The sequence below is a fragment of the Argentina silus genome (assembly GCF_951799395.1).
Source record: "Argentina silus genome assembly, chromosome: 16".
NCBI classification, from domain to species: domain Eukaryota; kingdom Metazoa; phylum Chordata; class Actinopteri; order Argentiniformes; family Argentinidae; genus Argentina; species Argentina silus.
Genome location: NC_139670.1, coordinates 6,215,051 through 6,230,050, shown reverse-complemented (window position 1 = coordinate 6,230,050; position 15,000 = coordinate 6,215,051). Strand labels below are relative to the sequence as shown.

Sequence of the window (15,000 nt, the reverse complement as noted above, 5' to 3'; positions counted from 1 at the left end):
CAACCCCTCCCTCTCACCTTCATGTACTTACTGTATAAACACAATTTTTAGATTGATATACCAAAAACAAATCAAGGGGCTCATCGCCACTCAGCCCCTGATGGGATTATTCCAATTCATTGACAACAATGGTGTGTACTGAAACGCACATTAGCGCGCACTGAGTAGGCTACAGTACATAATAAGGACGCATCATGTGACTGGGCTCGTGATTACCACACAATGGTTGGTAAGACGGCTGGCTGATGAAGGCTAGGTGCCTAACTCCTTCACACAGTCTGGTTGGATAGAAGCATATGAGAGGAAGCAGAAATACACACATGTATCAGGCAAGACTGTTCTAATCCCTCAAGTCTTGCACTTTAGTTTACCATCAAGGTCAGTTAAGTTTGCTTTGAAAACATGTATAGAGGCTTGATTGCCAGGTCGATACCAAGCATTCATTTCCCCATCGCCATTGGTTACCTGGATTCATCATCCCTGGCAACCACCAGAGACATGTGATTGGAGGCTGATGCTGACCGGAGGATGTCTACCGCTCTATAGGAACACAGGAGAGAGAGGAGAACCGTTTTTAACATCACACCTGGAGTCAGTCAACAGACTCACAGTACACTTTTGGGAAATACAAAGAAAGTTCTATGTGCAAAATCTTACATTAAAAGTGTGTATACCACGTATGAGTTTTAATGAAACAATCTTCAAAGCCAAATGAGTTCAGGAAGCAGCTACTGTGTAGACTAGAGGAAGGGTTAATTGACACCTCACAATCTGATCACCTGAACTCACCGGATCTCTCTCTTAATCCGACTCTACCTTCATGAACTACTGACTTACCTTTCGTTAGTCACCTCTCCTAAACTCATATTATTGACTTCCAAAATGAGGTCGCCCGACTTAAGCCGCCCTGGAACACAGAGAGAGAGAAAGAGAGAGAGAGAGACAGAGAGAGAGAGAAAGAGAGAGAGAGAGAGAGAGAGAGAGAGAGAGATAGAGAGAGACAGAGAGAGACAGAGAGAGAGAGAGAGAGAGAGAAAGAGAGAAAGAGAGAGAGAGAGAAAGAGAGAGAGAGAGAGAGAGATGGAGAGAGAAAGCGAGGGAAAGAGAGAGAAAGCGAGGGAAAGAGAGAGAAAGCGCGGGAGAGAAAGAGAGAGAGCGAGAGAGAGAGAGAGAGAGAGAGAGAGAGAGAGAGAGAGAGAGTATTTTCTCATTTCCAATAATGGCGTGAGTGTTGTATAATAACAGACTAACTGACAAAACAAAAAACAATAGTACCTACCATCCAGGGATGCTAACCCACCAGCTAGCACCCGCTTGATGTAGATGCCATAGTCCTCCCCCGTCAGCTCCCGATAGCCTCCGATTATTTTCACCCCTGTTAGAACAGATTGAGAAGTTAACCTAATAAAGGACGAGGGCAGAATAACAGGAACCTATAAGGGGGCAGAGCACAGGTCCATTTCAGTCCAACTTTCAGCCAATTGACAAATGCATTTGGACAGTCCCCTATGGGTGATTCATAGATGCTCAGCCTTTTGATTCTATGATTCTAGACAAAGTACTTGTTAGATTTATCAACTGCAACTGTGTTGACAGGTAATATCTAGGTGTTAAAACAATAACTAGCCACCCTAGATGTAAATGTAGCTGTTATGTGTTGCTGCTGACATCCAGAAATGACATTGATCCTGAGCCTACACAGTAGGGGTACAGACCAGATCTGGGTCAAAACCTTTGCTTAGTTTGATTTAGTTTGCCTGGTATGGAACTCTGGAACAGTCCCTAAAGTGCAAAATCCATGGTAAATCAGGCAGCCCTCAAATCACACCTATATGTATTTGACATATAAACAAAGACTGTGTGTGTCAGAGGAGGCTAGTGGAGGTAGAAATCAGATGATGGATTCATTGTAATGGTTTGATGTTTTGATTCCTCATTCCATGCATGGCAATGAGCCTGTCCTCCGATTTCCATCTCCACCAGCCTCCCCTAGGCTGTATACTAACCCAGTCCCTTCCTGCAGTCACAGAACTCCAGTCTCTGAGCAGGTCGGTTGGTGCCCTGAGGCCCCATGATGGTCCTGGAACACACAAACATGTTAGCTGTCATCCTCTGCCTTTCCCCTGGCCGTCATCCCTCTGTTTACCCGTTTTCAGGAACGGTTAAACCTCTCCTCAGGGATGGAGAGACAGGACGCCTCTCTCTAGGCTCATCCAATGAGCTTCTCTCTCTGGACATGACAAATAATAATCAAATCAGCCCAAGGATTTTGTTATTTCGGCTTATGCTTACTTACAGTGTGTTCCAATGCCCGAACCAATACATACGGTAATCGGCTAGTGTAGCATAATGGTGAAAAGTTGAACCATATGTCTTCATTTTATTGTGTACATCTGTCAAATTCCAGGCAGACAGGTACACAATTCCATTGAGAAACATTTCTTATGACACTGATGATTCTTACGATTATGCTTATGGTTATGCTGTAAAATGCCTGCCTGGATGGAGTATGATTTAAAGATTCCTCTGTTTATCATTGTCAGTCGCTGTGGAGTGAATAGAGACTATAAGAGTATTGGGCTGTGTGGGGTCAGGAGCCTCTGCAAGTGTGTGTGTGTGTGTGTGTGTGTGTGTGTGTGTGTGTGTGTGTGTGTGCGTGTATGAGTGTGTGCATGCGTGCGTGCGTGCGTGCGTGCGTGTGTCTGTGTGTGTGTGTGTGTGTGTGTGTGTGTAGGTTATAACGGGTCAGGAACTGCCGCCAGACACAGACTGACAGAGTTACAGCATCAGGGGAAAAACACTGTGTCTCATCTCTTCACCAGCACTTTGACTGACAGCTCTGTCTGTCCAGTATAATCTTCATCTCAGCATGCAATGTACCATATGACAGTAATAAAAAAAGTGTTTATCTCATTCCCATAAAAAGATGATTATAATAGTTGAGATTATGATCCGCTGTGCCGGCACAGAACATTGAATAAGTACCTCAGTCAAAAGCTCATCCCAGAGATTCAACCATTTTTCAGTGCAACACAGACGGAATAAATAGGCTACATCGCTTATTTTCAATTACCAAAAGTAATTACAGTACAAACAGGTGCATGAGGTATTGGAAAATGTCCGCTGCCAATCTGTAGACCTGGGCATGACTCTGATTTGTGCGGATTTAATCCCCTGGATAGACAGGGAGAAGTAGAGTACAAGCACAAGCTTCGGCTCAAACTAGGGCATTGACTATAGCCAAACAATAGCATTGGAGAGACAAAATGAGGCAATGCTGTTTACCTTTTGTCACCACAGGTAATATCTTATAAACTTACATCATTGAGGCCTTTCTCTTTTTCTCTCATTCCTTCTTACCAAAAGAATATCCTTTCTCACAGATACAGACACCAAAATGTGTATTTTACATGACAGTATTTATATTTAATTATATTTCAATACAGTATACATATGTTCGGACGAACTGACTGGAAGCCTGAGCTGGTTTTCAGAGAAGCGAACACTGTGATCAACCTCCTACATATGTTGTTTTGTCAGAACTACTTTGATAGATAATTTTTGACTCAGTGGCCAACAACCATTTCACATGTGATATCACTTAACAAAAGTCTGATATTCTGACAATGCACAAACATGGTCATAATACTCTTTATCAGAAAGTCATTGGGGGCAGTTAGCTTAACGGACATTAGGCTTCTTGACCAGGGTTCATGTAGAGGTCAATTTATGGGAAGGCAGCTTTACAGATGCCACTAACACTTCAGATTTAGGGAAGACTTGACCTGCTTATCTGAATCTCCTCTCCTCTCCTCTCCTCTCCACTCCCTTGTTCTTTTCTCTTTTATTCCTCTCCTCTCTTGCTCTCCCCTTCAATCACTCTCCTATCTTCTCCATATATCCACCTCTTTCCCCCTCCCCCGTTATTTCCTCTCCTCTCCTCTCCTCTCCTCTCCTCTCCTCTCCTCTCCTCTCCTCTCCTCTAACCCTCCCCCTTCTTTCCTCACCATTGTTATCCCATGCTTTTTATTCCTGACCTCTGCTCAACTCACCTCTCTCCTCCCCTTCTCTATCTTTCCTCTCCTCCACCCATCCTCCCTCCTCAACAATTACCCAAATTCCTAAATGAAACAGATAACACTGACTTTGGTTCTAAAAGATCATAATAATGGAGAGAGACCAAAAACATGAATCCTACACATATTCATAGGGCGGTCACACCTTAAACAAAGTATATCTGCAAATGATTATCAATGAAGCCTTCATAAAGACTTTACAAGGCCTAAATGTATTCTTCACAAATAGAAAATATCATAGTACAAGACAAGCAACACATCCCATTCGCTAGAATATACAGAGGATAACATGGCAGTGCCCTGGCTAATACAGCACATGAGACAACAATGGTTTACCACGTGAATTAAGCACGGCTAGTGTAGCACAAGGGGACAATTAAACTGATCACTTAATACCTGCTAATCTGCCTCACCTTGCTGCTGCTGCATCAGTGCACAGGCAGCACACCCAGTAAAACATGGAAGTCTCACACCAGGGGTTCAGGGGGTTAAAGTCTGTTTCTGAAACATACGCACTTTATTTATTTTTGTTAATTCACCTTTATTTATCCAGGTTAGTCTCATTGAGATGAAAATCTATTTTTCAAGAGAGACCTGGTCCAGGACAGCACCTCTTCTGTCCCCACGTAGAGTAGCTCCCAGCACTGACATCTAAGCATACAGTGACACCGGCCTCTCAACAGGTAGAGTTGGACATATTCAATAGATTGAACAGGGTGATAGGCTGAACAGTATCTGTTGAACACGTAGTGCAGCTGGGTCTTTCATATGGAAAATGTGTAATATCTCTACTGCTTGTTACCATTATCCTATACGCGGATATTGTATACGCAGACGTAAGTAATATCAACTATGTATATAACCCTATTCCAAGATGAGGAGAACAAGCCTACTCACCCATAACAATGTACAGCCGAGCTTAATGTCATATCACATACACATGGCAACATACAGCATTGTAACTCACTCAAAACAGCTATGCAGTATAGTCAAGAAAATGTTAAAGGAGTACTTTTCTAAAAAAAAATATTTCTGAGCATATTTCTTATCATAAGTATGGTCCCAAAATATCATTCTTTTGTGCATTATAGACTCATAGATATCCAAATGACAAGCGTATATTTACCTCCTGGAAAAGTGAGATGATGATGTGTTTTGATATAAAATGCGTCACCAAATCACTTTTCCACAAAATAAATATAAGCTCCTCATATCTATGAGGCTTGCATGTATTGTATTTTGAGACCATACAGTATCAATGGTAGACTGATAATGATTGAAAATGATTTTTAAGTAAGGTACTCCTTTAAGAAAACATAGACATCAGAGCCCCTATCCATTCAGAAGAGACGGCACTGCTGCTTACTACTGTATGCACATTACTGTGACCCACATGAACAGGCATTCAACACAGTCTGCTGAACTGAACCCAATGACTGAACAACAATACACTGTGCATGGCTTTTACCCTTCAATCAAACACAAACACAGCTGAGAGAGGCAAGAACAACAAGATTAAGCAAGGGAATATGGATAGATAAATAGACATACCAGTAGAGTAGAGAGAGTCCATCAAATCGCTCTGCCTCATGAGGGAGCAGTGCCATCGTATGAACAGAAAGAGAAAAACACACACACACCCACACCAATATTCACAGCTATGGGGCAGGAGTCAGTTGTTTGGAGGACGATGACATGAGATGAGACGCCAGCAGTTCAAACAGGGTCGGTCTCTTTGACCAGGGAGAGATGGAAATCCGCCCAGACAGTGAGAGACACACGCTTACCTTTACTCACTAATCCATCCTGATACCCTTCCATCACCTCTCCTTCCACTGTCACCAGGGCCACAGTGACACACCCACACATACTGTACACACCCACAAACACACAGTGTACACACACACACTTACACACACACACACACACACACACACACACACACACACACACACACACACACACAAGGTGTACACACCCACCACAAACACATGGTGTACACACACACACACACACACACACACACACACACACACACACACACACACGCACACACACACACACACACACACACACACACACACACACACACACACTGCGCTTACGTACACTGTACCACCGTCCAATCAGGCTTCAGGGAGAAAGGGATGGACTAAAAATAGAGATAAATAGGAAAACATACTGTAACAGGAAAGAAGAAAGGACAACAGAAGGGAAAGGACAACAACATTAAGCTTAGGTCCCTGTAGAGGCTAATGGAGCAGAAAGTTGGACAACTAAACTGCTCTAATTCCATTGTTTTTTCCCACTGCAGCATTAACTTACTGGAGTTAATTCCTCTTACTGTACAGAGCGCTCCTTTAGAACATGCTCAGGACAGCAGCTCCACAAATATAGTCAGTCAGTGAACAGATGGGATAGGGAAGCAGACATGGTAGAGAGATCGATAGAGAGTAGAGCCAACTGTACTAAGAAGATTATTATGAAGTCACTTTTCCCACTTTCATCATTGCATCTTTTTTGACTCATTGCCAAACTAGTAAATACGTCTAGCAACATTCAAAGTTGAAACATCAGAGGGCAAATTTTAATTTAAAAAAATCCATAATTTCTCACATCATCGGCTACAGCTCCAACTGACATACTGCAGCATACTGTATGGCTTGAAGATGATGTCAGAACATGAGTTACTGCAACTTATGTTTTAATGTAGTTTAGCGGTATGTACAAGGCAACTACACTTTGATAAAATAATCATCAACATACTGTAGTGTACTGTATAGAGCCACTAGAGGGCAAATTTGAATACAAATAAATCCCAAAATTTCTCACTGTTCATGCACACCTCGTCGGCACAGATCGCATCGCTCAAAGCGGAACTATTAACAATAGGATTGGTTTCAATGGGGGAATATGAAAACGGATGCACTGCAGTGTTATTGCATGTTTTGTAGTGTACTATCCAAGGGTGTATGGTCACCGAATTTATTGGGTGAGGTATTATCAATGATTTCTACTTGTAAATGTAACTAACTAGCTAACTATCTCACGTTCTCTCTGGTTTAATGGCTTATCGTAATGTTTTACACGAGCTATCGTTTAATATTAGCTAGCTAGTTAGCTAGCTACTCTACTTTGCTCATCAGCTGTCCACACATACATTTCAATATTATATCAAGATCTATTAGCTAAGAGTGTCTGTCGAGGCTTATGAGATAGTTGTGGTCTAAGAAGTTATCTGTTATATTGTTAATCCTCCAGCTGTGTAATGTTAACTGGCTAGCTAGCTAACAAATGATATAGGTGTGTTGGGCTCCATTGACAGTTAGTTCTAGACTTTTGTGACATGATTGAATATAAAAGAAACATTGATTTAATCAGCTGGTCAATAACGCCCCATGTCCAGTTACTAGGTTGTCACAACAAGTTATTTACCATGATCTTAGTCGAATCTTGCTTGATCAGGTGGCTTTTCGGTCTACACATCACAGTGTATACATGACTGTACTCTGTTAGCAGCTGGACAATTTGGTTATTGAAACAAGTTAAGGCTAATGGCGATGCTGCATTTTACAGGTCCCCCTAGATCAGACCGCTAACCAATCCCGACTGAGGCTTGGACTTGAACACCTGTAGCCATGCTTCTCCCCTTCGTCCTCCGTGAGTCTCTGTGTTGTTCCAAGAACACAGTCCTTGTGGTACGGACGTGTATGAGGGGTCTCCGGAGCGAGGGGGCGAGGGGTCTTCACAGCTACGCCCCGCAGTTCCTCTGTCGGAGGGTCCCCCTGCGCTTCAACACACAGACACGGGGGGCCAAGACTAAGAAGAACAGCAGGAAGGAGACGGAGGACCAGGAGAACGAGTGGAGGAAGAGGAATAAGACGGTGCTGACGTACATAGCTGCTGCCGGGGTGGGGATGATCGGCATGTCCTACGCTTCTGTGCCTCTTTATAGGCTCTACTGCCAGGTAAGAAGGCAGAAGGACCGCACTAAGATAGAACATGGTGTGTAGCTGTGGGCCAGGACTTGACTGGGCAGATAAGCGTACCATCCATGGCTGGTGGCATACTGTATTACAAGTTGTACAGTGGAGTTAGCACAGAGGAGACCCTTAACTCCATGTGTGGGTGAGACATGGACAGACAGACAGACAGACAGACAGACAGACAGACAGACAGACAGACAGACAGACAGACAGACAGACAGTGGTAGTTTCAAGTTTATTTGTTACGTCTCATACACGTGTGCAGGGAGTAAAATTATTTGGCTCGGTTCCTGGACAATGCAGCATACAAATACAAATAATACAGATAATACAAATACGCAGTAGTGCAATGAGGTAAGGACAAGACAATAAGTGACAGTACAATATAAGTGAGACGGTTGGACAGTGACGATTGTTGGGGACACAAGACAATAGACATGACACAATTGCAGTATAAATAGTAGAGTAAAAAAGTACTCCTATACTCCTATGACTGTTGTCCCGTAGGCCTCAGGTCTGGGAGGAGCAGCGGTAGCGGGTCATGACACGGAGCAGGTGGAGACCATGAAGCCGGTGAAGGACCGCATCATCAAGATCACCTTCAACGCAGACACACACGCCAGCATGCAGTGGAACTTCCGCCCACAGCAGTCTGAGATATACGTAAGATATGAACGAGGCCTATATCCTCTTATAAACCTTTTGGTGCACCAGGTACACATAATTCTATGACATCATAGTTGATGTGATTAGGCCAAGGGGTTAATAGCCTATCTGCTGCAGTCGTAGATCCTATCCTATGCACAGAATTCTGGATTACACAGAGTTACCTCATGTCATTGTTCCATATACCATCTAGACTATACACTCACTGAGCACTTTATTAGGAACACTATACTAATACTGGGTAGGGCCTCCCTTTGCTCTCAAAACAGCCTCAATTCTTTGTAGCATTGATTGTCTGTCTGTGTCTGTGTCTGTGTCTGTCTGTCTGTGTCTGTGTCTGTGTCTGTGTCTGTGTCTGTGTCTGTGTCTGTGTCTGTGTCTGTGTGTGTGTTGTGTTGTGTCCACAGGTAGTACCAGGGGAGACTGCCCTGGCCTTCTACAGAGCCAAGAACCCCACAGACAAGCCTGTGATTGGAATCTCCACCTATAACGTAGTGCCCTTCGACGCTGGACAGTATTTCAACAAGATCCAGGTACATGTGCATGTAGTCAATTGCATTTTCTGAACTCTTGAGTTAAAAAAAAAAAAAAGAAAAAGCTTAGATCAAGTTCCAATGACCCTAATCATTTTAATGCACAAGAAGGTTTAGGTTTTTGGTTTGATTAAAACTGTGCTGCACTTTTGGTAAAGGGCTTGACCCCCCATGTGGAGTCCGTCTTTGTCTTGATACATGTGTTAACACGTGTATGTTTCTCTACCTCCCAGTGTTTCTGCTTTGAGGAGCAGAGGTTGAACCCTCAAGAAGAAGTGGACATGCCCGTCTTCTTCTACATCGACCCAGAGTTTGACGAGGACCCGCGGATGGCCCGGGTGGACACCATCACCCTCTCCTACACCTTCTTTGAGGCCAAGGAGGGACAGAAGCTGCCTCTCCCTGGATACAGCTAAAACTCTGCCCCACAGTAGCGGCCATTCTGAAGACTTTACTTCACTGTGTTTACTCAGTGCTGTTAGAGACGCACTCCTTGCAACAGGAGGTGATTCACAAAGAATGACTCGAGCAGTCAATCATTCATGAATGAGAATGTAAAAGGTATTGTACAGAGATATTATGATGCATCAATTATGTGTGGCTATCTGGAGAAAGAGTTTCTGTTGAGCAGTTGTGAAATGTTGGTCCATGTAATGAATAGTTGACATAGTATGTGTCTAAAAGACCAGGCTACTGTACTTGACTTAATAAATTATGACACAAGATTTTTTTTGTTTGTTTTCCAAATATGCATACTCTTAGAGATATGCAGTATCCCCCAAAACCTGTCCATGTCACAGTAAAATATAGAGTAGGTTTGCCATTTTATTTATAATCAGTTTAGGTGATGCATGTCCTATTTTCTAGGCTATTTATAAAGTATTGATTCATGTTGTAGTGAATGTATCATAAGCCTCCCTCGCACATACCTGTGTTACCATCATTGACCAGTAGAGGGCAGAATGGGAGCGATTATCATTGCTGTCGGGTCAACTTTAAATATGGCATATCTCTGCTATCTCTGATCTATTGAGCAACGGCTTGTTATACGATTATTAGGAATATAACCACCAAGTACTAAGTTCAATCAAACGATTAGCGCTATGGACACCTCATTGTAAAGCCTTCGTGGCTCCCACAGGTGATTTAGTATCTCTCTTCGTCTTAGTGAAACCAAATCCTCTATCAGGTCAGCAATAATAGGTATGTTTCGCATAAATAAAGAAAGTACAATACATGTCCCATTAAGTCCACGATCTTTCCGTATTGTAAATGTTTCTTGTCGGCAATTACGCAATGGTTACAGTGGAGCCAGCACTTCCCTTACGTAACTCAACAGACATTGGGCATCCACTCTCTGGTGTAAACAGCGCTGCACCGCAATACAATGTTTATTCAGTGAAATGTGTACTCTTTCGTTTAATCTTAATCACCATGGTGTGTTATTTGCCAGGCTATTCGCGATGTATATACTTTTTGATGTTGCAGTTGTATTTGATGTTGTCATAGGCTATCAATAACATGAAACTCCACCACTCTCCAAATATGAATAATCACTTTTAGTTTAGCTAATAATGTTATCAAACGCGGTGCCGGTAATTTATAGTTTCCCTTATCAAACCAATGTATCTCTCAAATTGCCCGTTGTTGACTGAATAATTCTGGAATAATGGACTGCGTAGTGCGAGTTGTTCGGCACTACGTCAGAAATCGTGTCCAAAACAACAACAAACCCATGCTGTCTTTGCCAAACCAGTAGCTCAGGCGCCCGTACGGACTGATCCAGAATCAGCTAAACCCGTTCCTACTCCCAACATTGTGAAGTCAGTACAGTAGATCCTAGCTCAGAGCGCACTGGAAAGGCAACCAGTGTTCGCCACACCCCTCTTCCATCAAATAGGTTTTTATGGATTTGATGGACGTGTTCAGCGTCTACTGCAGATTCAAGGCTGCCCTAGCAACCCAGTGAATGAGCCAACCGGAGCATAGTTCGACCCTCCACCTCTACTGGAGAAGGCAGGGACGGAGAGTGAGGAAACGACCGAGAGAGATCCGACAGAGGTGCAGAACAGCATGGCAGTGCAAGGAATGGATTATACAAAATAAATCGTCTGGTATTTTCAAGGCACCGCAGCGGGGAAGGAAACTGGAAGTCTGGATTTATGTAATGCAGCTTTGAGCGCAGGAGCAGATTGGTCCGAGCGGCACTGATGTTAGTAGATATGGCTACTGCTGTCATATCGTTTTATGTTACATTGTATCATCATTGGCAAATCTGACACTTGTAGCTCTGACTCAAGATCATGTATTGGAGGATACTTCAAGTATCTCATTGACTTTATGTCGCATTTTGTCTGTGAAATGGATGCGAGGAGACCCATTTTATAGCCTTCTTTTATTAAATAATTAGACGCGTAAGATCGTTATCAAATGGGACATATCGCTGGATAAACTGTCTTAGGACATTATTTGACTGTCATTCCTCTTCTTACTCTTCTTTGATTTGTGCGTCAGCTCCATTCTCGAGTTTGAGGAGCCAATACAAGTGACAGAAAAGTGTCTTGAGAAAGGTGTTCCATGATGGGGCACAGCAATTCTCAGCCGTGAGGATGACCCATAGAACCAGCCCCGTTAAGGCTTACGATTTCTTGCTGAAGTTTCTTCTGGTGGGGGACAGCGATGTCGGAAAGGGGGAGATTCTGGCGAGCCTCCAGGACGGGGCCAGCGAGTCTCCGTATGGATACAATATGGGTGAGTGTCCAAAACAGCGAAAATATACTTGTTACCTATTTTTTTATGTGACAGTCATGGTATAATATTAATCTGGAAAATGTGAAAAAGCATCGCAATGTGAGACAGAGATATTTGGCAACAACATGCAGTACTTTTTACGCACGGCTCGTTCCAGCGGCTCAGTGTCATTTGAGCCCCAAAAGCAGAGTGGATGTCATGCCTTACCAGTGCACATTCCTCAGGAAGTTATATTTAGGTTAAGTGGACTCAGACCAAGGCTGGACATGTTGTCTTGGGGCATCAGATAGTCATGGTCAGATGATTGACAGCACATGTGGCCTTAAATGATGTCAGCCTCCAGTGACAGAGACAGACACCTTTGTCTGGAAACAAAAAGAATAGCTCTGTGCTCTCTCTCTCTCTCTCTCTCTCTCTCTCTCTCTCTCTCTCTCTCTCTCTCTCTCTCTCTCGTTCTCTCTCGCTCTCTCTCTCGTTCTCTCTCTCTCTCTCTCTCTTTGTCTTTCTCTCTCGCTTTCTCTCTCTCGCGCTCTCTGTCTTTCAGGTGGCCCAGTTGTTGAGCTGCAGTTGTTGTTGTTGCTCTCTCTCTCTCAAACAGGTTAGGGTCAGTGAGTCATGAGTGACTTTTGTATGCTGGTTTTGTCTACACAGACATATATCACTAAAGATGGCATTTCCACTGCGGGCGGTAATACAGGGTGTGAAATGGGCTCTCTATTGTGTAACTCCCGTAATCTGATACCCTGAAGATGTTGATTTTTGAGGCATGTCTGTGCTTGTTTCTGCAGCCATGGGAAAATTCAGAGACGTTGAATGCAGCTCAAGCATCAGCAATTCATGCAAAGCCCACGGCAACACTTTCCAATAACTCAATACGTTATGTACTGTCTGATCCATCCTTTGTGTCTGTGTCTCAGTGTCTGTTTCCAGCTCCCTCCTCACAAACTACCCTGTTCTAGTCCACTCCTGAATAGAAAAGACATAGAAAAGACTTGGTACCAAGGAATCAATGTAGTTTAGGCCAACTACTGTTGTAAATGAAAGATATCCACTACTACCTCCTGTGCCATCAAGGTCCAGACCCCCCCCCCCCCCCCTCTCTCTCTCTCTCTCACACACACACACACACAGCGATCTATACATTGTTATATTATTATTGGTAACCCCAGTAAATGTAGGCCTACCAGTCAGAGAGGAAGAGTGTTGAGAGAGGAAGCCTGGATGAGAGAGAGGAACCATGTCTCAGCCCCAAACTCTTAGATACATAGCAACAGTTGCTAGAGGGACCAACATACTGTAGAGACTGTGTCTGGTCTCACTGATGATGGGATGGCTCACAGTATGGAAAGAGCTGCTGCTGAGGTTTGCAGAATGTTTGGGTTTAACGTGCTATGTGTGTGTGTGTGTGTGTGTGTGTGTGTGGGTGAGAGAGAGAGAGTGTGTGTGTATGTGGGTGTGCTGTTAGCTGTGTGCGTGTGTGTGTCTGTCCTCTGGGGGCATGAAAGGGGAGAGGTGATATGGGTTGTGTTTGGTCTCTCTCACCTGTGGGCCTGTGTGGTATATTTATAAATGCTGCAGCTGCCCTCTACACACAGTGCTGAGGGCAACACGGCAGGGGTGCGTTCAGGTTATCAACACTCACAGTGCTGAGGGCAGCACGGCAGGGGTGCGTTCAGGTTATCAACACTCACAGTGAACAGACCACATACGGTGGAGCGCAGCTTTCTATGCAGTGCATTTCTGTCTGAAATGCTCTTATGCTTGAATACTTGCCGTTGAACAAAACTAGAAAATAGAATCACAATCTTTTATTTGGCCAAGTATATTTGCGCATACAGGAAATTGACTTGGTGAGGTTGGTGCATGGGACATAAAAAACAATATATAAGCAAAAATATTAACACAATTTTTTACAAAAACAGCAAAATATTAACCAAATAGCAAAAACAAATTTACAAAATAGAACAATAAAACAATCAATTATGTAAGGCTAAGAGGCAATGAGGCTAGAGGCTGTGAAATGGGTATGGGGCATGTACACTATCAATTAGAATAATTAAAAATATATATAAATTACACTGTCAGTGCATTGTGTGTGTGTGTATGTGTGTGTGTGTGTGTGTGTGTGTGTGTGTGTGTGTGTGTGTGTGTGTGTGTGTGTGTGTGTACACACAATGTGTACATATGATAATAGAATGGACCAGACACCACTATTGAGAGTCATTGGCAGGCCTTGTCCGCTTTGACTCAATTCCCAACATGGCTCCTAATTAGCATGGCCTCTATCATGGCCATGTTACCATCTCTACTGTCAACATTGGGACAGCCTCTCCCTCCCTACCTCTCTAGTGTGATAGCTGCTGAGGGAAGAGGGTTCTGGCTCAGTAAGGTCCCTTTGGTCCATCCTCTGGTGCTTCACATTGGTTGTGGGTGGGGTATGGTCCCCCATAGAGGCCTTTGAGCGTGTGAAATAGCACCATATGCATGGAAATGACTATCATTATGAACATCATCTGAGATTGTTTTTATTCTCACTAACTGGTTTTGTTTGCTTAATTGATTCCTAAAGGGAGCCGTAAAAAGGCAATTAATGTTCTATTTAGATGAAGGGAGCTGCTAATTGCCTTATTCTTGCTGTTTTTTTCACAATGTTCTCATTAAAACCACACCAGCGATCTCAATATAGACGAATAATGTGTTTTTGTGTGTGCGTAAGCATGTTTGTGTTGAAGTCGTATTTGAAATAATTTGTGTCTGTGTGAGTGTGCGTGCGTGCGTGCGTGCGTGCAGTCAGTGAGAAGGTGTGCTATGAAAACAAAAATATATGGCTGTTTTGAAAAATTACACTGTGCCCATAACTAATGAATGACCATGTTTGGAGAAGTCTTGAAGAGGCAGAACCAGGCAGGGAGACAGCAAGCTCTCTGGGACGAATTAATATCCGTCCAATCACGAGAAGAAGAGTTTTTCCATTTTGACTGTATTGGG

The 15,000-nt window shown here is 43.4% G+C and overlaps 3 protein-coding genes across 4 annotated transcripts in view; 2 read left to right on the top strand and 1 right to left on the bottom strand.

Annotated features, from left to right (window-relative positions):
* stxbp4 (syntaxin binding protein 4) overlaps nucleotides 1–5,683 on the bottom strand; it is a gene marked incomplete at both ends in the record, with an annotated part of 35,071 nt that extends 29,388 nt beyond the window's left edge. Inside the window, 5 exon segments of the mRNA XM_083687617.1 lie at nucleotides 466–540; nucleotides 838–907; nucleotides 1,280–1,375; nucleotides 2,007–2,080; nucleotides 5,628–5,683. Coding sequence (XP_083543743.1) covers nucleotides 466–540; nucleotides 838–907; nucleotides 1,280–1,375; nucleotides 2,007–2,080; nucleotides 5,628–5,683 — 371 coding nt within the window.
* A 1,249-nt stretch (nucleotides 5,684–6,932) lies between these two features.
* cox11 (cytochrome c oxidase assembly homolog 11 (yeast)) lies at nucleotides 6,933–10,478 on the top strand. Its single transcript, XM_083688162.1, has 5 exons — nucleotides 6,933–7,068; nucleotides 7,653–8,044; nucleotides 8,570–8,725; nucleotides 9,136–9,261; nucleotides 9,495–10,478. Exons 2-5 carry the CDS (start codon nucleotides 7,715–7,717, stop codon nucleotides 9,675–9,677), a joined length of 795 nt encoding a protein of 264 aa, XP_083544288.1. The 5' UTR covers nucleotides 6,933–7,068; nucleotides 7,653–7,714; the 3' UTR covers nucleotides 9,678–10,478.
* Nucleotides 10,479–11,321: 843 nt separating this feature from the next.
* Nucleotides 11,322–15,000, top strand: part of rab40b (RAB40B, member RAS oncogene family) — a 14,571-nt gene continuing 10,892 nt past the window's right edge. Inside the window, exons 1-2 of one of the 2 annotated variants that reach the window (XM_083687888.1) lie at nucleotides 11,322–11,473; nucleotides 11,776–12,012. In XM_083687888.1, the coding sequence (XP_083544014.1) occupies nucleotides 11,871–12,012 (142 nt within the window). In that variant the 5' untranslated portion in view covers nucleotides 11,322–11,473; nucleotides 11,776–11,870. Of the gene's footprint in view, nucleotides 12,013–15,000 lie in introns of both variants that reach the window. The other variant, XM_083687887.1, reaches the window with a different exon arrangement.

What these genes read in the sequence shown, in the direction of transcription:
- cox11 (XM_083688162.1), top strand. Translation starts at nt 7,715, where the DNA reads ATGCTTCTCCCCTTCGTCCTCCGTGAGTCTCTGTGTTGTTCCAAGAAC. An exon ending in CACAGCAGTCTGAGATATAC is followed by an intron (nt 8,726 to 9,135) that starts GTAAGATATGAA and finishes TTGTGTCCACAG; the next exon opens with GTAGTACCAGGGGAGACTGC. An exon ending in AGTATTTCAACAAGATCCAG is followed by an intron (nt 9,262 to 9,494) that starts GTACATGTGCAT and finishes TCTACCTCCCAG; the next exon opens with TGTTTCTGCTTTGAGGAGCA.